This window comes from Aotus nancymaae, unplaced genomic scaffold (genome assembly GCF_030222135.1).
Source record: "Aotus nancymaae isolate 86718 unplaced genomic scaffold, 86718_ANA_hifiasm-v0.15.2.pri h1tg000059l, whole genome shotgun sequence".
Lineage (NCBI taxonomy): Eukaryota > Metazoa > Chordata > Mammalia > Primates > Aotidae > Aotus > Aotus nancymaae.
Window position 1 is genome coordinate 13,672,692 of NW_026988473.1, and position 23,813 is coordinate 13,696,504.

The 23,813-nt window shown below is 40.2% G+C and overlaps 1 protein-coding gene across 1 annotated transcript; it reads right to left on the reverse strand.

The window, feature by feature from the left end:
* Positions 1-16,318: 16,318 nt before the first annotated feature.
* Positions 16,319-17,248, reverse strand: LOC105717441 (olfactory receptor 4X2). The gene has a single exon (XM_012452645.2). It carries the CDS (start codon positions 17,246-17,248, stop codon positions 16,319-16,321), a length of 930 nt encoding a protein of 309 aa, XP_012308068.2.
* Positions 17,249-23,813: the final 6,565 nt, after the last annotated feature.

Consider the following 23,813-nt stretch of genomic DNA (forward strand, 5'->3'; position numbering starts at 1 on the left):
CCTCTCCCTTGCTTTATACATTTTACATACTTCTGAGTTTTGCTTTCTCTGACCTTGGTGTAATCCTTTTAGTTAAGGACTACTAGTTCCTCTGCAATCTACAGGGAGGACTCAAAGTAAAAAGCAAAATTTAAAAAAATGGGGAGCATCAGTAAAACGTACTATTAGATGATTATCTGCCTATAACTGCATAAGAGAAGCTACAAGGGCAGAGGGAACAGATGCCTTGTCTTAACCAGTTGTCAATCATAACCTCATATGACAGAGTATCCTGACTCCCCCTTCATTCCCCTAATGATACTAAGGAAATGTCTGTGAAATAGACCTAATAGAGTCATGGATAAACATAAAACTTGCTCTTCTGGTCTTAAAACTTAAAATTTACATTTTAAATTCTTATCCAAATTCCCTCCTCAAAATATCAGCCCTCGGATATCCCAAAAAGGATCACAGAACTAAAACTCACCAAATCACTGCATCCAGACAATAAGGTATCAGATCCCACATTCATCATAATTGCTTCCTCGGCCCTCCCTGTTTTCCTAACCAACCACCTATTTCTTATTGTCCAACTCCTCTTCCTTACCTGTCCCTAACTCCTGTTTTCCCACACACCGTTACATTTCCTCCCTGCTATATAAACCTCTAATTTCAGTTGGTTGAAGAGATGGTTTTGAGACTAATCTATCTTACAGCTCAACATCCAATTAAAGCCTTTTTCCCCAGGAATACTCCTTGTCTCAGCAACTGCCTTTCTATGCGGTGGACAACAGGACTTAGACAGAAGCCTTGGCACTTTGGTGACACCTGTGCCTATCTTAAATTTTAAAGCTGTCACCAACCATCTGCACCAACCCTATCCTTTTCCTGGAAACATAGATCTTCTTAAAGTAGCTGCATCCTCCAACTTGCTGAAGATTTAATGCTCAGTGTGATAAGAATTAAAGGAAAACCATCAAGTGTCAGAAGAAAAAAGAGGTACCTAGACATAGAAACACTGGAGAGAAAATTCACGTACTCCTCATGAAACAGCTACCTTTTTCTCTCTCTGCATTTTATTGCAAGAAGGTAAATATAGCCTCTGCAAGTGACAAGTCTGATGGGGACTTTTTCAGGGTAGAACATTATTGCCAAAAAAACGTAGCATTTAGGCTTTGCCAAGCACCATCCAAACACTTAATACGTCAGCTTGTTCAATCCTCAGATTATTCCCATGAAGTAGAGTACTGTTTATATCCTCATTTTTCAGAGTAAGAAAGTAAGAGACGCAACGAATAAGGGGCAGAACTGGGGCTTGTACCCAGGCAGCCTTGCCACAGTTTGTGGGATTCATGGTACCATACTGTCACTTAGACACATCTGGGTTTGAATCCCTCCTCTGCCATTTTATTGGCTGTGTTACTATGAACAACTTCTCAAGACTCAATGCTCTTATCTGTAAAATAAAGACAAGAGTAGAGCAACACCCTGAGGCTGCAGAGAGGCATAAAAAACAATTCAGATCAAGAGTTTATACAGAAAAACGTTCAATACATGGAGTCTCTATCACCATCATCAACATCCTGGGCAATAAATTCTTCATACAGCGTAAGGAGGCAAAGACTTAAATGTATGCATTCAAAACTAAGCAGGTATTAATATGGGTATAAATACGAAAATTCTCTAATACCGATCCTCATACAGAACACAACAGGGGTGGAGAAAATGTAATCAGTGTGAGTAGTATACAATGTAGCCAAATAATGGATTTATATGGCCAGAAATAAAAATGATAAGCTGATTCATCTCTGTGACTCAAATCTGTGAGTGTCAAATAAAGTGTTTGTTAAAAATTAGTAAAGTAAGGAAGTCTCCTGTTTGAATTATCTATGAGAAATAAAATTATTTTGTGGAAAATAATAAGAATTCTAGTAAATTTATTCCACTGCAATTTTTTTGGGGTTACATTTTTCTTGCTTTTTTTTTTTTTTTTTTTGAGATGGAGTCTTGCTCTGTCGCCCAGGCCGGAGTGCAGCGGTGCAATCTCAGCTCACTACAACTTCCGCTTCCCAGGTTCAAGCGATCCTCCTGCCTCAGCCTCCTGAGTAGATGGAACTACAGGCACATGCCACCACGCCCGGCTAATTTTTTGTATTTTCAGTAGAGATGGGATTTCATCGCATTAGCCAGGATGGTCTTGATCTCCTGCCCTCCTGATCTGCCTGCCTCGACCTCCCAAAGTGCTAGGATTACAGGCATGAGCTACCAAGCCTGGCTTTTTCTTGCATTTTATTATAAAAATACATTATAGAAAACTTACATTGACTGGATCTGAGAGCATCAACAGACCACAGGTCTTCAGATTTCTTTTGAACTTCATGGAATGGCGTATCTGGAGGAGTTTTTAAAGTGTCATCAAGGCCAACTTCAAGCGTATGATCCCAAATTTCATTATTTCATGTTTTTAAATTCCTGGTGAGATTCAAATTGCTTTTTACATTGAGGCAGGGCACAGATTGGGAAGTTGCTATTGATTACAGAAGCTCAGCTAAGCTAAGAGTCTCTTAGAATAGTACTAAGTGAAAATCCAAAGGGGGGTTATTTATTAACAAGTCGCTGGGAATTTGTTCCATCATCCATTTCCCTTTTTCATTTTTTTTAATATTTACCCACATATTTACCATTTCTGGTGCTCTTTATTCCTTTGTTTAGGTATTATTTTTGCCTCTGCCTGAAGCACTTCTTTCAATATTTCTTGAGCAGGTGTGCTGGTGATGAATTCTTTTAGCTTTTGCACATCTGAAAAAGTTTATATTTCATTTTCTTTTTTCAATTTTTTATTTTGATATAGGCTCGTAAGAAGTCACAAAAAGTAGATAACAGAGTCAATCTCATGGGCCCTTCACCCCGTTTCCTCCAAGAGTAGCATCTTATTTCCCTTCTATTTGCTGAAGAATCCTATGATATTTCAAACTATCTTTTTCAATCACCTCCATGTAAATGGTGGACCTGAGACTCAGAAAGATTAAGTGCAGTTTATCTAAAGTCACATGAGTGATGGGTGATAGAGGCACAGCTGGAACCTGGGTGGCTCATCGACATCATACTGGAAGTCTTACCCCAAGTAATTAAGCAATAAAATGAAATACAAGTAATCCAAAGTAGAAAGGAAGAAGTTAAATTGTCTCTGTTTATAGATGTGTGATCTTATATACAGGAATCCTAAAGTCTCTCTCCCCACAAACTCTGCCAAAAAAAAAAAAATGCTGTTAGAACTAATAAACAAATTTAGTAAAGTTATAATATCCAAAATTACCATACAAAAATTAGTAGTAATAAAGCCCTAACGCCCTGGGACAGAACACCTGGGGAAAAAAAGGGGGTTTATGAGTTCTGCTGCTGCAGACTTAAATTTACCGGCCCAGCAGCTCTGAATGAACAACGGGGCTCACAGCTTAGCACCTGAGCTAATATAAAGGACAGACTGTTTCCTCAAGCAGCTCCCTGACCCCCGTATATCCAAAGAGTCACCTCATAAAGGAGAGCTCAGACTGACATTTGGCAGGTATCCTTCTGGGACAAAGCAGAAGAAGAAACTGGTAGCAACCTTTACTGTTCGGCAGCTGCTGCAAGTGATCCCCAGGCAAGCAGGGCCTGGAGTGGACCTCAGCAGTCCTACAGCAGAGAGGCCAGACAGTTAAAAGGAAAACTAAGAAACAGAAATAACTTCATCAACAACAAACAGAATATTCACTCAGAGACCCAATCAGAAAGTCAACAACTACAAAGCCGACAGGTGGATAAATCCACAAAGATAGGAAGAAACCAGCGCAAAAAGGATGAAAACACCCAAAACCAGAACACCTCTCCTCCTACAAGGGATCACAACTCCTCATCAGCAAGGGAACAAGACTGGATGGAGAATGAGTGTGATGAAATGACAGAATCAACCTTCAGAAAGTGGGTAATAAGAAACTTCCGTGAGCTAAAAGAACATGTTCTAACCCAATGCAAAGAAACTAAGAAACTTGAAAAAAGATTTGATGAAATGCTAATGAGAATGGACAACTTAGAGAGGAATATAAGTGAATTGATGGAGCTGAAAAACACAACATGAGAACTTCACGAAGCATGCACAAGTTTCAACAGCCGAATTGACCAAGCAGAAGAAAGGATATCAGAGGTCGAAGATCAACTCAATGAAATAAAATGAGGAGGGAAGATTAGAGAAAACAGGGTAAAAAGGAATGAATAAAGTCAACAAGAAATAAGGGACTATGTGAAAAGACCTGATCTACATTTGATAGGTGTACCTGAATGTGACGAAGAGAATGAATCCAAGCTGGAAAATACTCTTCAGGATATTATCCAGGAAAACTTCCCCAACCTAGCAAGGCAGGCCAATATTCAAGTCCAGGAAATACAGAGAACACCACAAAGATATTCCTCAAGAAGAGCAACCCAAAGGCACATAATCGTCAGATTCACCAGGGTTGAAATGAAGGAGAAAATGCTAAGGGCAGCCAGAGAGAAAGGTCGGGTTACCCACAAAGGGAAGCCCATCAGACTCACAGCAGATCTCTCAGCAGAAACCCTACAAGCCAGAAGAAAGTGGGGGCCAATATTCAACATCCTTAAAGAAAAGAACTTTCAACCCAGAATTTCATATCTAGCCAAACTAAGCTTCATAAGTGAAGGAAAAATAAAATTCTTTGTGAACAAGAAAGTACTCAGAGATTTCATCACCACCAGACCTGCTTTACAAGAGCTCCTGAAGGAGGCACTACACATAGAAAAGAACAACCAGTACCAGCCACTCCAAAAACATACCAAATGGTAAAGAGCATCAACACAATGAAGAATCTGCATCAACCAACGGGCAAAACAGCCGGCTAGCATCAAAATGACAGGATCAAATTCACACATAACTAAATGCCCCAATCAAAAGAAACAGACTGGCAAATTGGATAAAAAGCTAAAACCCATCAGTGTGCTATATCCAGGAAACCCATCTCACATGCAAGGATACACAAAGGCTCAAAATAAAGGGATGGAGGAAGATTTACCAAGCAAATGGAGAGCAAAAAAAAGCAGGAGTTGCAATTCTCATCTCTGATAAAATAGACTTTAAAGCAACAAAGATCAAAAGAGACAAAGAAGGACATTACATAATGGTAAAAGGATCAATGCAACAAGAAGAGCTAACGATCCTAAATATATATGCACCTAATACAGGAGCACCAAGATACATAAAGCAAGTTCTTAATGACTTACAAAGAGACTTAGACTCCCACACAATAATAGTGGGAGACCTTAACCCACCATTGTCAATATCAGACAGATCAAGAGACAGAAAATTAACAAGGATATCCAGGACTTGAACTCAGACCTGGAACAAGCAAATCTAATAGACATTTACAGAACTCTCCACCCCAAATCCACAGAATATACATTCTTCTCAGCACCACATCACACCTACTCTAAAATTGACCACATAATTGGAAGTAAATCACTCCTCAGCAAATGCAAAAGAACGGAAACCATAACAAACAGTCTCTCAGACCACAGTGCAATCAAGTTAGAACTCAGAATTCAGAAACCAACCCAGAACCGCACAGCTTCATGGAAACTGAACAACTTTCTCTTGAATGTTTACTGGATAAACAATGAAATGAAGGCAGAAATAAAGATGTTCTTCAAAACCAATGAGAACGAAGACATCACATACTAGAATCTCTGGGACACATTTAAAGCAGTCTCTAGAGGAAAATATATAGCAATAAGTGCCCACATGAGAAGAAAGGAGAGATCTAAAATTGACACCCTAATGTCAAAATTGAAAGAGCTGGAGGAGCAAGATCAAAAAAAACTCAAAACCTAGCAGAATACAAGAAATAACTAAGATCAGAGTAGAACTGAAGGAGATAGAGACACGAAAAACCCTTCAAAAAATCAATAAATCCAGGACCTGGTTTTTTGAAAAGATCAACAAAATAGACCGCTAGCCAGATTAATAAAAAAAAGAGAATAACCAAATAGATGCAATAAAAAACAAGAAAGGGGATATCACCACAGATTCCACAGAAATTCAAACCATCATCAGAGATTATTACAAACAACTCTATGCACATAAACTAGAAAACCTGGAAGAAGTGGGTAAATTCCTGGACAGTTGCCTCCTCCCAAGCCTAAACCAGGAAGAAGTCAAAACCCTCAATAGACCAATAACAAGGTCTGAAGTCGAGGCAGCAATTAAGAGCCTACCACCCAAAAAAATCCCAGGTCCAGGGCTCTGTTTCAAGATGGCCGATTAGGAGGAAGTCGGGATCGCAGCTCCGAAAGAAGGCGCAGAGGGTGAGTGGACGCCGCATTTCCAGACAGATTTTTACTGACCACAGACCAGGGGATTAACAGGAGGAGGAGCCGCACGGGTCACCAGCGCCGCTGGTTTGAGCGGAGCGGCGCCCCGCTCGGCCTACGCCCTGAGGTGGGGGGCGGCGGATCCACCTACAGAGCGAGAGAGACTGAATCACCTCTGAGCCAGCAAGGGGAGCTGAAGCAGGGATTCAAGCCAGGACACTCCCGGGCAAGGGCGCGCCACGAATCTCAGAGCCGCTGCTTTGGCTGATGCAGTGGCTCACAGGGCAGCGGATTTTTACTGCCCACAGACCAGGAGATTCAAAGGTGGAGAAGCTCCACGGGTTGCCAGTGCCGCTGGTTGGACTGGCGCGGCTGCTCTGCCTGCACCCGAGGCAGGGAGCAGCGGCCCCTTGTGCAGAGTGAGCGAGACCAGATCCCCTCTGGGCCAGCAACGGGAGCTGTGGCAGGGACTCAACCCAAGAGTTTCCTGGGCAAAGAGGACGCCTCCAGAAACACGGCTGAACACGGGACCGTCCAGTTCTGTGGAGGAGGGGCGTCACCCACCGGGAAACACCCTGCAGTTCCCAGGACAATTTGCCCACAGCAGCTCAACGAAGCCTCTGCAGGCTGAGTGTGACTAGGCTGCCACCTTGTGGGCAGGGAAAACCATTGCAACAGCGGAAAATCATAACACCCTAATTCCCTGGGACAGACCACCTGGGGGAAGAAAAGGGGGTTTATGAGTTCAGCTACTACAGACTTAAAATTACCAAAATCAGAAAGACAGCAACTACAAAGTCGATAGGTGGATAAATCCACAAAGATGGGAAGAAACCAGCGCAAAAAGGATGAAAACACCCAAAACCAGAACACCTCTCCTCCTACAAGGGAGCACAACTCCTCACCAGCAAGGGAACAAGACTGGATGGAGAATGAGCGTGATGAAATGACAGAATCAGCTTTCAGAAAGTGGATAATAAGAAACTTCCGTGAGCTAAAAGAACATGTTCTAACCCAATGCAAAGAAACTAAGAACCTTGAAAAAAGACTTGACGAAATGTTAACGAGAATGGACAACTTAGAGAGGAATATGAGCGAATTGATGGAGCTGAAAAACACAACATGAGAACTTCACGAAGCATGCACAAGTTTCAACAGCCGAATTGACCAAGCAAAAGAAAGGATATCAGAGGTCAAAGATCAACTCAATGAAATAAAACGAGAAGGCAAGATTAGAGAAAATAGGGTAAAAAGGAATGAACAGAGTCAACAAGAAATATGGGACTATGTGAAAAGACCTAATCTACGTTTGATAGGTGTACCTGAATGTGACGAAGAGAATGCATCCAAGCTGGAAAATACTCTTCAGGATATTATCCAGGAAAACTTCCCCAACCTAGCAAGGCAGGCCAATATTCAAGTCCAGGAAATACAGAGAACACCACAAAGATATTCCTCTAGAAGAGCAACCCCAAGGCACATAATCGTCAGATTCGCCAGGGTTGAAATGAAGGAGAAAATACTAAGGGCAGCCAGAGAGAAAGGTCGGGTTACCCACAAAGGGAAGCCCATCAGACTTACAGCAGATCTCTCAGCAGAAACCCTACAGGCCAGAAGGGAGTGGGGGCCGATATGCAACATCCTTAAAGAAAAGAACTTTCAACCCAGAATTTCATATCCAGCCAAACTAAGCTTCATAAGTGAAGGAAAAATAAAATCCTTTGAGAACAAGCAAGCACTCAGAGATTTCATCACCACCAGACCAGCTTTACAAGAGCTCCTGAAGGAGGCACTACACATAGAAAAGAACAACCAGTACCAGCCACTCCAAAAATGCACGAAATGGTAAAGAGCATCAACACAATGAAGAATCTGCATCAACCAACGGGCAAAACAGCCAGCTAGCATCAAAATGGCAGGATCAAGTTCACACATAACAATATTAACCCTAAATGTAAACGGACTAAATGCCCCAATCAAAAGACACAGATTGGCAAATTGGATAAAAAGCCAAAACCCATCAATGTGATGTATCCAGGAAACCCACCTCACAAGCAAGGATACACAAAGGCTCAAAATAAAGGGATGGAGGAAGATTTACCAAGCAAATGGAGAACAAAAAAAAGCAGGAGTTGCAATTCTCATCTCTGATAAAATAGACTTTAAAGCAACAAAGATCAAAAGAGACAAAGAAGGACATTACATAATGGTAAAAGGATCAATGCAACAAGAAGAGCTAACGATCCTAAATATATATGCACCTAATACAGGAGCACCTAGATACATAAGGCAAGTTCTTAAAGACTTACAAAGAGACCTAGACTCCCACACAATAATAGTGGGAGACTTCAACACCCCATTGTCAATATTAGACAGATCAACAAGACAGAAAATTAACAAGGATATCCAGGACTTGAACTCAGACCTGGACCAAGCAAACCTAATAGACATTTACAGAACTCTCTACCCCAAATCCACAGAATATACATTCTTCTCAGCACCACATCACACCTACTCTAAAATTGACCACATAATTGGAAGTAAATCACTCCTCAGCAAATGCAAAAGAACGGAAACCATAACAAACAGTCTCTCAGACCACAGTGCAATCAAGTTAGAACTCAAAATTCAGAAGCCAACCCAGAACCGCACAGCCTCATGGAAATTGAACAACTTTCTCCTGAATGTTGACTGGATAAACACTGAAATGAAGACAGAAATAAAGATGTTCTTCGAAACCAACGAGAACAAAGACACCACATACCAGAATCTCTGGGACACATTTAAAGCAGTCTCTAGAGGAAAATATATAGCAATAGGTGCCCACATGAGAAGAAAGGAGAGATCTAAAATTGACACTCTATCGTCAAAATTGAAAGAGCTAGAGGAGCAAGATCAAAAAAACTCAAAACCTAGCAGAAGACAAGAAATAACTAAGATCAAAGCAGAATTGAAGGAGATAGAGACACGAAAAACCCTTCAAAAAATCAATAAATCCAGGAACTGGTTTTTTGAAAAGATCAACAAAATAGACAGACCACTAGCCAGACTAATAAAAAAGAAAAGAGAGAATAACCAAATAGATGCAGTAAAAAATGATAAAGGGGATATCATCACAGATGCCACAGAAATTCAAACCATCATCAGAGATTATTACAAACAACTCTATGCACATAAACTAGAAAACCTGGAAGAAATGGATAAATTCCTGGACAGTTGCCTCCTCCCAAGCCTAAACCAGGAAGAAGTCGAAACCCTGAATAGACCAATAACAAGGTCTGAAGTCGAGGCAGCAATTAAGAGCCTACCACCCAAAAAAAGCCCAGGTCCAGATGGGTTCACAGCCGAATTCTACCAGACATACAAAGAGGAACTGGTACCATTCCTACTGAAACTATTTCAAATAATCCAAAAAGAAGGAATCCTTCCCAAATCATTTTATGAGACCAACATCATCCTAATACCAAAACCCGGCAGAGACTCAACAAGAAAAGAAAATTACAGGCCAATATCCATGATGAACATAGATGCAAAAATCTTCAATAAAATACTGGCAAGTCGATTGCAACAGCACATCAAAAAGCTTATCCACCATGATCAAGTAGGATTCATCCCGGGGATGCAAGGCTGGTTCAATATACGCAAGTCTATAAATGTAATTCACCACATAAACAGAACCAAAGACAAAAACCACATGATTATCTCAATTGATGCAGAGAAGGCCTTCGACAAAATTCAACAGCCCTTTATGCTAAAAACTCTCAATAAACTAGGTATCGACGGAACGTACCTCAAAATAATAAAAGCTATTTATGACAAACCAACAGCCAATATCATACTGAATGGGCAAAAACTGGAAGCATTCCCTTTGAAATCGGGCACTAGACAAGGATGCCCTCTCTCACCACTCCTGTTCAATATAGTACTGGAAGTTCTAGCCAGAGCAATCAGACAAGAAAAAGAAATAAAGGGTATTCAATTAGGAAAGGAGGAAGTCAAATTGTCTCTATTTGCAGACGACATGATTGTATATCTAGAAGACCCTATCATCTCAGCCCAAAATCTCCTGAAACTGATAAGCAACTTCAGCAAAGTCTCAGGATACAAAATCAATGTGCAAAAATCACAAGCATTCCTATACACCAATAATAGACTTAAAGAGAGCCAAATCAAGAACAAACTGCCATTCACAATTGCTACAAAGAGAATAAAATACCTAGGAATACAACTAACAAGGAACGTAAAGGACCTCTTCAAGGAGAACTACAAACCACTGCTCAACGAAATAAGAGAGGACACAAACAGATGGAGAAACATTCCATGTTCATGGTTAGGAAGAACTAATATCGTGAAAATGGCCATACTGCCCAAAGTAATTTACAGATTCAACACTATCCCCATCAAGCTACCAATGACCTTCTTCACAGAACTGGAAAAAACCACCTTAAACTTCATATGGAACCAAAAGAGAGCCCGCATAGCCAAGTCAATTCTAAGCAAAAAGAACAAAGCAGGAGGCATCACACTACCGGACTTCAAACTCTACTACAAGGCTACGGTAATCAAAACAGCATGGTACTGGTACCAAAACAGAGATATAGACCAATGGAACAGAACAGAGGCGTCGGAGGCGACACAACATATCTACAACCACCCGATCTTTGACAAACCTGATAAAAACAGGCAATGGGGAAAGGATTCCCTGTTCAATAAGTGGTGTTGGGAAAACTGGCTAACCATATGCAGAAAGCAGAAACTCGACCCCTTCCTGACACCTTACACTAAAATTGACTCCAGATGGATTAAAGACTTAAACATAAGGCCTAACACCATAAAAACACTAGAAGGAAACCTAGGCAAAACCATTCAGGACATAGGCGTAGGCAAGGACTTTATGACCAAAACACCAAAAGCATTGGCAACAAAAGCCAAAATAGACAAATGGGACCTAATCAAACTCCACAGCTTCTGCACGGCAAAAGAAACAGTCAATAGAGTGAATCGGCAACCAACAGAATGGGAAAAAATTTTTGCAGCCTACCCATCTGACAAAGGGCTGATATCCAGAATTTACAACGAGCTAAAAAAGATTTATAAATTTGATTTTAATCAAATTAATAATAGGTTCTTTTAGGATATAGGGGGCAGAAAGAGAAATAAAAGTATATTTAAAGTTTATATTTTAAAAAATATCCAGGAGAAGTTTGAAAAAGAATGTAGGAAATGAGAATAAATAAAAGGTTCCTCTTCAATGTTTCCTCTTAGTTCATTATGAATAAATAAATTTCTTCAAAGGTTAATTTATTTTAAAGCTTTTGCTAATAATCTTAAAGTAGTTTAGCTATTAGTCATAATAAAGAAATAAGTGCATCCCGTGTTCTTAGTTCTTACACTTTAACCTGGATATTTGTCCTGACATGCCTGGACAAACCCAGGCAAATCTTAGGTCAAAGCTGATTCCCCTTCCTTATTTGAAAATGTTATTGCTTCTCTAAGCATTCCTCAAGTTACTTCTTCTTTTCCTTTGTTCTCCTCTGCCTTTACTTCTTTAGAAAATTTCCAAGTTTTTAGCCAATCAGGTCAAGCATAGAATGGGAGGTCCCATTCTGGCCAATAGAAACTGGACACAGCAGTAGGGCAACTGTGTCAGGTTATGAAAGTTATAAATGTCCCTGTCTCCTTGTTCAGGTGTGCTGTTGTGGCAAGACTAATGGTGAATTGCACCCTTCCTGCAGGAAGTAAAACTAGCCTAACTGAGTAATCCATTGTCTCAGTGTGGATTTTTCCCAACATTATAAATCCATTTCCAACAAAGAAAAAAAGAGCCTAGCCCACCAGGTATTAAAACATTCTCTAAAACTTCCAGAATAAGAAACAACATGACTCTGGATACTGCATAAGCCAAAAGGAAAATAATAATAATTTACATAAAAAGGAAAGACTTCCGTATGAAAAAAAAATCATAAACAAAGTCAAAAGACCAATGACCAGGACAAATACCTACAATTCATGTTGGAAAGGACTAATTGTTATATGTAAATAGTTCCTAGGCCATAATAAGAACCACAACCCAAATATGAATACATAATAGGAACTGTTTACAAAAACCACAAATGGCCCTTAAAAATATGAAAAGATCTGTCAGAATCTGTTTGACAAAAAATAAATAAAATTATTTCAACATTATTCAACATAAGAGAAATATAAATTTAAATTATCCTGTGCTCCCATTTTTCAACTATCAGATTAGCAAAATCCCAAAATTTAACAATACATTTTGCAGAAAAGACAAAATTGTTGGTGAGAGTACAAGTTGGTATGACTATTGTGAAGGGCAATGTGGTCATCACTATCCAATCACAAAGAAATAACACACTTCCTGGACGATTCATGATATTCAGCATCTTTTCATATACCTGTTGGTCATTTTTATATCGTCTCTAGATAAATGTCTATTTAAGTTCTTAGCCCATTTTTAAATCAGGTTATTGGTTATTTTGCTATTGAGTTTTATGTGTTCCTTATATATCTTAGAGATTAGCCCTTTGCAGATATATGGCTTGCAAATATTTTCTCCCATTCTTTAGGTCGACTTTTCACTCTGTTGATTGTTTCTTTTGCTGTGCAGCATTTTTGTTTGATGTAGTCTCGCTTTTTAAATTTTGCTTTTGTTGCCTGTGCTTCTGGTGTCAAACCCATGAAATCATTACAAAACTCAACATCACGAAGCTTTTCCCCTAAGTTTCCTATGTTTTCTTTTAGGAGTGTTATAGTATCAGATTCTACATTTAAATATTTAAATCATTTTGAGTTGATTTTGTGTATAGAGTGAGATAAGGGTCTAATTTCATTCTTCTGCATGTGGATATTCAGTTTTCCTAATGCCATTTATTGAAAAGACTGTTCTTTCCTCATAGTTTATTCTTGACACCCTTGTCAAAAAAAAGTAGATTATAGATATGTGGATTTGTGTCTGGGCTCTCTATTCTATTCCATTAGTCTATGTCTGTCTTTATGCCAGTACTACACTGTTTTAATTACTATAGCTTTGTAATATATTTTAAAATCAGGACATGTGAAATCTCCAACTTTGAAAAACATACATTTGTTCCAACAGTTTTATTTCTGGAAATATATCTTACAGATTAGTTGTACATATTTAAATTAAGGTTATTTGCTGCAACACTATTGGAAAACAATCCAAATACCCATCTGTAGAAGACTACCTAAGAAACTAATGGTATGCAAACACCATATGTTCTCACTAATAAGTGGGAGTTGAACAATGAGAACACATGGACACAGAGAGGGAAACAACACACACCAGGGCCTGTTAAGGAGTTGGAGGGTGAGGGGAAGGAACTTAGAGGGCAGGTCAATAGGTGCAGCAAACCACCATGGTACACATATGGCTATGTAACAAACCTGCACATTTTGCACATGTATCACATTTTTTTAGAAAGAATAAAGAATGCTGTCACACGTGTAAAAGGTAGAAATAAATGAGAACATACATATTATACTTGTATTTGCTTAAAGAAACTCTCTGAAACAGGCTGGGCACAGTGGCTCAGGCCTGTAATCCCAGCACTTTGGGAGACCAAGAGGGGTGAATTACATGAGGCCAGGAGTTCAAGATGACCTTGGCCAACATAGTGAAATTCCATCTCTACTGAGAATGCAAAAGGTAGCTGGGTGTGATGGCTCATGCGTGTAGTCCCAACTACTCAGGAGGCTGAGGCAGGAGAATCACTTGAACCTGGGAGGCAGAGGGTTCAATGAGCTGAGATTGTGCCACTGCACTCCAGCCTGGAAAACAAAGCAAGACTCTGTCTCAAAAAAAAAAAAAAAGAAAAGAAACTCTGGAAAAAAATACAGGAAACTAAGAAAACCAAAAGAGAAATAGGAATGGGGAAAGGATTGAAATGAAACTGTTCACTTGTGTATCTTTTTATTTTATTTTTAAAATTTGATGAAGACTACCTTTGTACAAAAGTAAATCAAAAATTTAAGTAATTTTTCAAAGAAAATAATGCCTCTAATTAACGGTGTAGGATAATCTAAATGCAAAAACAATGGAATAAATCATTTTTTTTAAAAACTATCCTGAATCATTTTACATTGTATGCATGTGTCACAATATCACTCTGTATCTCATAAATATGTATAATTATTATGTGTCAAGTAAAAATAAAAGGTAAAAAATGAAATACAAAATTTTAAACTGATAGATTTTACTATAAAGAAATGTAAAGCTTTTAAACATTGGCAGCTTTGTAAATCAGGCTCAAAACCAATTAAACATGAAAACATTCATCACGAAAAATTAAAAGGGCAAATTAAACAACAGTAAGATGTCTTTCTAATTTAAAATCTTTATTTTTATTTTTATAGATTTAGGGGGTACATAAGTTGTTTTGTTACATGGATATATTGCATAGTGGGAAAGTCTAGGTTTTTAGTATAGCCATCACCCAAATAGTGTATATGGTAACCATTAAATAATTTCTCATCTCTCACTCTTCCCCCACTATTAACTTTTTATTATAAAATGATTTGACTTACAAAAAAGTTCCAATACAGAACAAAGAATTCCTGTTTTCCCTTAAACCAGATTTCCCAAATATTGGTATTTTCCCATATTTGCTTTATCCTTCATTCTCTCAAGAAATAGATATGCAGACAAACAGATGGGTAGAATTTTTTCTGATACAATGGAAGTGTGGAGAAGTATGTCAAAGGATGCAAACTTGTAGTTACGTAGAATAAATAAGTCTAGAGATCTAATATGCAACATAAGGACTGTAGTAAATGATATGGTATTATATGCTGGAAATTTGCTGAGAGTAGATTTTAGGTACTTTTACCACAAAAAAAAGCAAACACTGGAAAGTAATAGGCATGTTAATTTGCTTGACTGACTAATAATTTCACTGTGTACAGTATATGTAAATCAAAACAGCAAGTTGCTCATCTTAAAGATATACAATAAAAATGATAATTTTTCTGAAATGTTTTGAAACCTGCCAACATGATGTCCCTTTATCTCTAGATATCTCAATAAGCAATTCCTAAATCCAAGAACATTCTCTGAGACAAACACAGTACAATGATCAAAATCAGGAAATTAACATCCATGTAACTTTACTATCTCCTCTACAGAGTTTTGTCCCACAAATATCCTTTATCTGATATCCAAGATCCAATCGAGGATCACATGTTGCCTTTACTCATCACCTATCTTTAATCTGGAGTAATTCTTCCTTCTTTCTTTATCTTTACACATTTGAAGAGTGAAGCACAGTAGTTTTGCAGGATGTTCTTTGGGCTCTCCTTGTGTTTTTTTATGATTAGACTCAGGTTATGTATTTTTGGTAAGAATAGCACAATAATGATACTATGTGCCTCTCCAGTGCACCATATCAAGAGGTACATGGCATCAATGGGTCTCATTCCTCATGATGTTAACTTTGAGCAATTGTTTAGAGGAGAGGGACTATAAAGTCACATTTTTCTCTCTGTAATTCATACCCCTAGGTATCCTGAGGAAAGATACTTTAAGACAATGTAAAATCGTATTTCTTATCCAAAAAAAAAGTGTTTAATGACAGGATTCTGTTCTGTCAAGAGTACTTTCACAAGGTAGTTGAAACAATGTAACACCATGCACAAAAGGTCTTTACACTCTAACACTAAATTCACTCCAGGAAATAAGCCTAAAAGAAAACCAGAAGTATGATTAAAGATGTCTATTCAAGAATATTTACTACAGTGTTATTTATGGTGGTAAAAAATTAGTACATGCACAAAAGGAAATATTATCCAAATGATTAAAATGAACTTTTTTTAAAAGAGGGAGGCCGGGTAGAATAATCTGGAACTAACAAGTCCTGTGAACTTTCCCTTCAACCTATTCTGCGCCTTCAGTTTGGACTCAGCAATCGTTCTGAACCCAAGCATCAATACCAAGTCTTAGCCTCTACTTCTCATTGAGTCTTAGTGTCCTAATCCACAGCCTCTTCATGGCCTTCTTCATTTCAGCATTTCTCAGGGAGTAGATGACAGGGTTCAGGAGTGGGGTTATCACCGTGTAGAACACAGCCAACACCTTGTCTACAGGCAGAGTGGTAGAAGGCCTCAGATAGATGAAGATGCAGGGCCCAAAGAACAAGCTAACCACGGTGACATGAGACCCGCAGGTGGAGAGAGCTTTGCGCCGCCCCTCAGAGCTCCAGGCCCTCAGATGGAGCAATATGACCAAATAGGATGCTAAGAGGACCCCCAAACTGATCACAGACAAGGTCCCCCCATTGGCAACAATCAGCAGACCAATGAGGAAGGTGTCAGAGCAGGCAAGTTTGAGAAGGGGAAGCAGGTCACAGAAATAGTGATTGATCACATTGGGGCCACAGAAAGGCAAATGGAAGACGAGAAGGATTTGGGCAAAGGAATGCACGAAGCCTCCCACCCATGCTACTCCTACAAGGACAGCGCACACCTGCCGTTTCATGATAGTGGTGTAGCTGAGGGGCTTGCAGATGGCCACATAGCGGTCATAGGCCATCACAGTGAGCAGGAATATCTCCGTGCCACCAAAGAAATGCATGAAGAAAAGCTGTGCCATGCAGCCCCACCAAGATATGGCTTTCCTTTCAGTCAGCAGATCCGAGATGAGTTTGGGGGCTGTAACGGAGGAGTAGCAGATCTCCACGAAGGAGAGGTAGCTGAGGAAGAAGTACATGGGGGAAGCAAGACTTCTGCTGCTCATGACAGTGAGCACAATGAGGAAATTCCCCAGCACAATTGCTGTGTACAAGAACAGAAATATCACAAAGCAAACCCTCTGAGCCCCTTGATCAGGAAAAAGTCCCAGAAAAATGAATTCAGTCACATTGTGTATGTTAGCCATGAGGTTGTCACCAAGAGGCAGCAATATGGGTGGTGTGACCTGAAATGACACAAAAGACTTCTTCCCTGAGTGAGTGAATTACATAAAAGCCCTTGCATAGCTGAGACGCTTGTGACTTAGAAATGGAAACATGAGTAGGAGTTAGTTATGTGTAGAAAGGAAGAGCATTCCAAGAAGGCAGAGAGCAAGTACGAAGGCCTTGTGTGTGGCTGGAATAAAGGAAAGAATAGCAAAAAACAAAGCTGTAGATAGACATTAGTACCCATTTGTGAAGGACTGTTAGGGCCTTTGGGGACCCTAACTGTCCCAAAGTAATTTTACTTTCCAGTAGATGAACATACTTGATGATTTTCCATTGTCCGCAGAATCGGACAAAGTCTGTAGTATGTAGAGACCCAAAGTACGGAAAGCGCTGTCCAGTGGAAATAGATCAGAGGAGGAGCTCTATTAGGAAGTTAGTAAGTCCCCTCATTGGACAATGTGGAAACAGCCAGGATAGTGTTACTGTCTCCATGTCTCCATGTTAGATGTCTTTCTATTGCCTTTGAGTGTTTTAAATTATCTTGTGCCTACAGCTTTCTTTCATTCCACCTCTTTCTCTCTCTTTTTTTTTTTTTTTTTTTTTTTGAGACAGAGTCTTACTTTGTCACCCAGGCTGGAGTGCTCTGCTAATTTTTATATTTTTTGAAGAGGAAGAGTTTCACCATGTTGCCCAGGCTGGTCTTAAACACCTGAGTTCAAACAATCCACCCACTTCGGCCTCCCAAAGTGCGGGAATTACAGGCATGAGCCACTGCTCCTGGCCTTCTTTTCTATCCTCGGTTTACAGAACCGTGTCCTCAACCTCTCCACGTACCATTCAGAGTCTTTAGAAGTGATCTCCCTGGTGGACCTCTTTTGACAATCAACATCTCCTCTTATTTCTGTTTCTCCCTCTAATTCTTATATTCTACACTTGGTCACTTGGTGAGCTTGTCCTCTTCCAAGGGCCCAGCTCAACTCAATCCATACACGATTCTCCTCTTTACTGGCACCTTCACTTTCTCCAATCACATCCTCTAGTGGCAACAAAGGTCCAACGCCCCCGAACCGCTCCCCCACACACACACACGCACATACATCCCAGTGCCCCCTCATGCTCTGACACATCCTTCTTCATAGCCCAGGCTTTCAACACCTCAGGGCATCACCAAGACTGCTCACTGACTGACTGGCAGGTTGTCCTGGTCCACACTAAGCTCTGTCCAAGGTGGCTGAGGTTTTGTATATCCACATAGTCTCTCCTACAGTAACACTCCTGGCCACCTGAGCCTGGGAGCCATCACTTCCACTCAGACCACAAAGCTTCCTTGCTTCCATGAGTGGGGCAATCTCAAGCGATTAAAGACCACCATGAGCCAGAAGGAAATCACTGATAGAGCGTATAGTTACAGAGACAAAGAAAGGCCAGCCCCAAACTCTCAGATCAGCTGGGGAACTTTACCAAGAAGTTTCTCACAGAAGAAAGCACTAACAGTCTGAACTCCTGGATTTGTAGTCAGATTTTTCAGGGAGTGTTTGTGTAAGATCTAGAAAGTTCTTTAATGTCTCAGAGACTCAGGGTCCAACTGTAGCATGCAGATAATGCCTCCCTCACAGGTAGGTCCCTAAATCCCACTCCCAGTCCATCCCAAGATAAGTTAAGGGCCAATCCTATGTGCTGCCCTGGATTCCTCTCCAAGATAGGAAGTCCATCTCCCCAGTTTACAGGCCCTCTCAGCCTGGGGCCCCTCTTCTCTCAGGACATTTTGGAATCCCAGCACTTACCACACTGAATTACCATTGTTTTTGAGTGGCCATCTGCCCACTGGAGTGTGGGTTTCCTTAAGGCAGAGTTGACGCTTGCTCACCACTCCATCTCCAATGCTTACTGCAGTGCCAGCCATGCAGTAGCATTCAGCGAATGTAGAAAGAATGAAAAATACTGGATATGTATCTTCCCAGCCTTCTTAGCACAGTATTTGGTACACTGTTGGTGTTCAGTAAATATTAAGAGAAGAAAGTTCCCCAAGGACTAACATCACACCTTCTCCATCTCTGAATCCCAGAGCCTAGTACTTGTGTTCACCTCAAAGATCAGATGGACGTGAAAGCCCCTTGTAATGTGCTATACACTTCCTGGAAACATTCTCTTTACTTTCAAGGTGGAATCAATCATCGCTACAAAGAAGCCCATGGTCACAAAACAAAACTCACCCCAGTGTTTCTGTGGCTTTGCGGTTCTCACCACAGTTATCTATTCTGTTCTAACCACGGAGAGGTAAATAACACCCTGAGAACAGCCCTAGGCTCACACAGGTTTCCCAGTACACCAGTCAAGAAGCATTACAAATGGCCATACTACCAGCCAGAGTTCCTGCCTCACTGGAGTCACAAGACAGAGAAGATCTGCTCCCCTGCAGCCTCAGGCTTAGAAATGCTGAGAAATGCTAAGCCACTGGGGTTTCAATTACATCTGATTTAAAAGAAGAACAAAGTAGACTTGCCCCCCAAGGTGTTCCGCAGAGAACTTAGAACCTGGCAGCTCAGCCCTGAGTTCACAGTGCTTAAGACACTAGGGGAGGAGGCATGTGGTCAGGTGAGAGAAGCTGGTCCCTAGAGACCTGTACCCTTTCCCCTTCCTAATCAGGCAGACCACCTCATGGGAAGCAGGGCCTCAAATTCCTTGTAGGCAACAACTTGCAGAAAACAACATCCACTTGTAGGAAAATCTCAGACTTCCTTGTAGGGAACAAGTTAAGAAAGAAACAGAAATTGTGAACAAATTCAATTCACCCCATGTTTGTACTTATTCTACATGTGGCTCTTCAGAGATCCATGAGCTATTGCCCCTGCTTATCAAGAACTCAGTCACATGGCCTTGCATAAGATGACACCATTCAGAATAGGGGGCTCATGGAATAGAGACCACGAGTGTCAGGAAACTGAAATAGCACTTCTCTGTGTCTGGTGTGAATGAGTTATGGATCAGTGGTTTTCAACCAAGGGCAATTTTGTCCCCAGAGGATATTCGACAAGGTCTGGGAACATTTTCCATTGTCACAACCTGGCTGGGAAAAGAGTGCTACTTACCTCTAGTGGGTAGAAGAAGCCAGGGATGCTGTGAAAGCTCCTACAATGCACAGGACAAGCAAAGAATGATCTCACCCAAAAAGTGAAAGAAGCCACACAGAAAAGGGTACATGCTTTCATCTAAACAAGCTTAGGACAGGTTAAACTAATTCATGATGAGAGAAATTAGATCAGTGTTTGCCTGAGGAGGGTGGAGATTGCCTGGAAGGAGTCAGGAGAGAAGTTTCCAGGGTGATAGAAATATTCTACATCTTGGCTGGGAAGTCGGTTCACAGAAATATAAATTCGTCAAAACTCATTAGATTGTACACTTAAGGCCTATACATTTTGCTGAATGTGAATTTTACTTCAATTACTGAGAATACATTTTAAATGTTATTACCACAAAAACAATAACTTTGTGAAGTAATGTATGTGAATTAGCTAGATTTTGCCATTCCATAATGTGTGTGTGTGTGTGTGTGTGTATATATATATGTATTTCAAAATGTATCATACATGATAAATACATAAATTTTATCTGTCAACTTTTTTAAGAGTAAAAAATTAAACAAAATTATTTTCATAAAGTAAAATCTAACAGGGATGAGAAACCACAATGAAGGAAACTTCTGGTCTGGGAATCAGAATATCCTAATTTGTGCCCAGGCTTTGTGCTGGATTTACCCTGGAACAGAAGTCGCTAGTGTTCCTAATAGTTATTTTCTCCTACTTCCGTCTATAGTATTAGAACCCCTGAATTTTTATCAGGGCACATGCCCACCTGGAGTGAAAATTACACTACCCAGACTCCCTTGAAACCTCAAGGAACGGGACATGCCTTATTTTATCTCTTCCTGCTTTCTGATAACAGGATGCTGCCATTATGGCTGGAGCTCCAGCAGCCATTCGGGGCCATGCAGTGACCTTGGGAATGAATACTAGAAAGGATGGGGAAACAAAATAGAGAACATTTCTAATCCAGATCATTAACTTTTTGACTTTTATCTTGGTTTAGAATCTGACCCTTGCAGCTAAAACCTAATCTAAATGATGTTTCATGTCAAACTGTACATTGGGAATGATTAATGCATACTTCATTGATATCACAGGATTGCAATGAGACATGAGTGAAGTAATGAATGTGAAAGGGCTTTGAAATATGCATAAGGTATTATGCGAATACAGGATATATCAATTAATAAGTTCAAATATGGATTTAATGTATTAGTTTGGACAGTTGGTATTTTTGTTGCAAGATAATATATGAACACTATTTCTATCTCTCAAATAAGTTCTTTTCTGGCTGCTTCCACTTCTGGTTCAAACCCTTTCCAAATGATAAAGACTAATAATGCTGACATCATTTCAATATGTTTTATCCATTCTGCAGCTCTTGAGCATCTACCACCTGTCACTCATCACACTAGGTGCAAAAGCAGCAATTCACCTAAAATCAACTCGCCAACTATAGTTTGCCAGATGGCCAAACTACCAACAGTCCATTCACAAGATTAACCAATTCAACAATTTCACTATGAGGCATATGGCCAGTTCACTGAATTACTAATTCACCAAAGATATGCTTCCACTTCCAATCTCAGCTATTCCTTTTCCTCTTAATTAAGAGGATCTACAAAATCTGGATTGTAAAACATACACAAAGTCCACATCCACCACATCTGGATCAACAAATACATTGAACATAAAAAAAGCAATTGAGTTATTCCAACTAGGCAGAAATTTGCAAACACAATTTCCAGACAGTTAAATCAAGGGTAAAACCCTCAAGGCAGCAAAAAGGCCATGTTCAATGTTCATGCTTAGCAAAATCATTATAAAGAACTGTGAGGTAAGTATGCCAAGTCCAGTAAATATTAACCACTTTTAATCCAGACCGTTGACTTTTCTGCTCTCCTCTGATATGCATATTCACCAGGTCAAGTCTAGTGAGTTTATACAACATTAACAACCACAGAACCTCAGTAGCATACAACAAGAAGCATTTATTCTCAAGTTCATGGGTCTGCAGGTGGGCTGGGGAAGCTCTGCCTCGGGCCACAGCTTGGTGGGTCGCCTAGAGAAGTTCGGCTCCATGTGTGTTCATTCCGCCGTTTAGGCTATAGTGCAGCTGCCTATCATCTCATGATCATGACAGAGACACAGGGAGGCAAACAGAAATACACAAGGCCTGGTAAGGCCTAGGCTGTCACTGATGCAGTGTCATTTCCACCCACCCCATGTCATTAGCCAAAGGGAGTCACATGGCTGAGCCTAAAGTCAGGGGATGGAAACATATATTCTACATCTGATGGGAAGAACTGCAAAGTGACAAGGAACAGGGTACAAAGAACTGAGGCAGATCATTCAATCTGATTCAGGTAAGTTTGGTTAACGCACATGAAAACATACGCAGGTATAATTCCTCATCTATTACCTGTACATGGGTCCCTTTCTTGATAAAAGTCAATTCAAGAATGAAGAAAAATAAGAAAGTTGACTAGACTGAAAATTCACTGGAAGAGTGAAACCAACGTACATAAAATTCTTGATATTCATTATTTCCAAGAAAATTGAAATTGAGAATACACAAAAATCCTCCTCCCCAAAATTGCTTAATGCAGGCATCTGCAAAACATAAGTGCTATAAGTTTCATAAACGATTAACACAACTGGGTTTTGATTAATCAGAAGTTCAGTAAATTTGTTATATGGTAATTCAGTTAAATTAGCAAACTGTTATTTGGCAAATCTATCTGTAGTGAATTGACCCAGAACCAGAACCCAGGGACACATATGCAAACAAGACCCAAGCCCTGCCTGCAAGGACTCCAAAGATGACTTGATTCCTACTCACAACTCCCAGGCACTCACATTCCAGGGCCACTCTTCTAAATCCTCCACAGGGAAATTAATGTAGGGCTCACTCAAGAAAGCTGTGAACATTGAAACAGCTCTTAACACTTGCCCAAACTTTCATGTCAAGGGAACTGAATCACAGAGAGCTGTAGTTGCTTGCCTGAGGTTGTGCAGTCATGAAGTAGAGAGCTGGGTTGCATTCAGTCTTCCTGGCACCAGAGTCAAATCCCTCAACCACAGCACTATGCCCATGTGCACCACCCTCCAGGAGACCTCCTCCATCAAAACTCCCTGTGGCAGACACGCCTCCTTAGTAACAGAACTCTGATGCTGTTCAAGCAGCAATGTGCCCTGCCCAGGGGGAAAGCTGCACCTGATCTAAGTCAATCTTATCATTCCCTCCCCTTTTCCAACACTCTCTTCCCAACCCTCCTTTGCATCTCAGGGTAGATATGATCTAGTTCTGGCCAATAAGAATACAAATAAGAGGAATTGTACTGGAGAATTTCTGGGAAATAGTTCCCAAAATAAAAAGTGAACCTCTCCCGTCCCTTGTGTGAGGCCATGATGCCCAGAGCTGCTGCCATCTGCATCTTGCAACCATAAAGAGACAACC

Excerpts from the sequence above, each read along its gene's own strand:
- LOC105717441 (XM_012452645.2), bottom strand. The coding sequence starts at position 17,248 with ATGGCTAACATACACAATGTGACTGAATTCATTTTTCTGGGACTTTTT.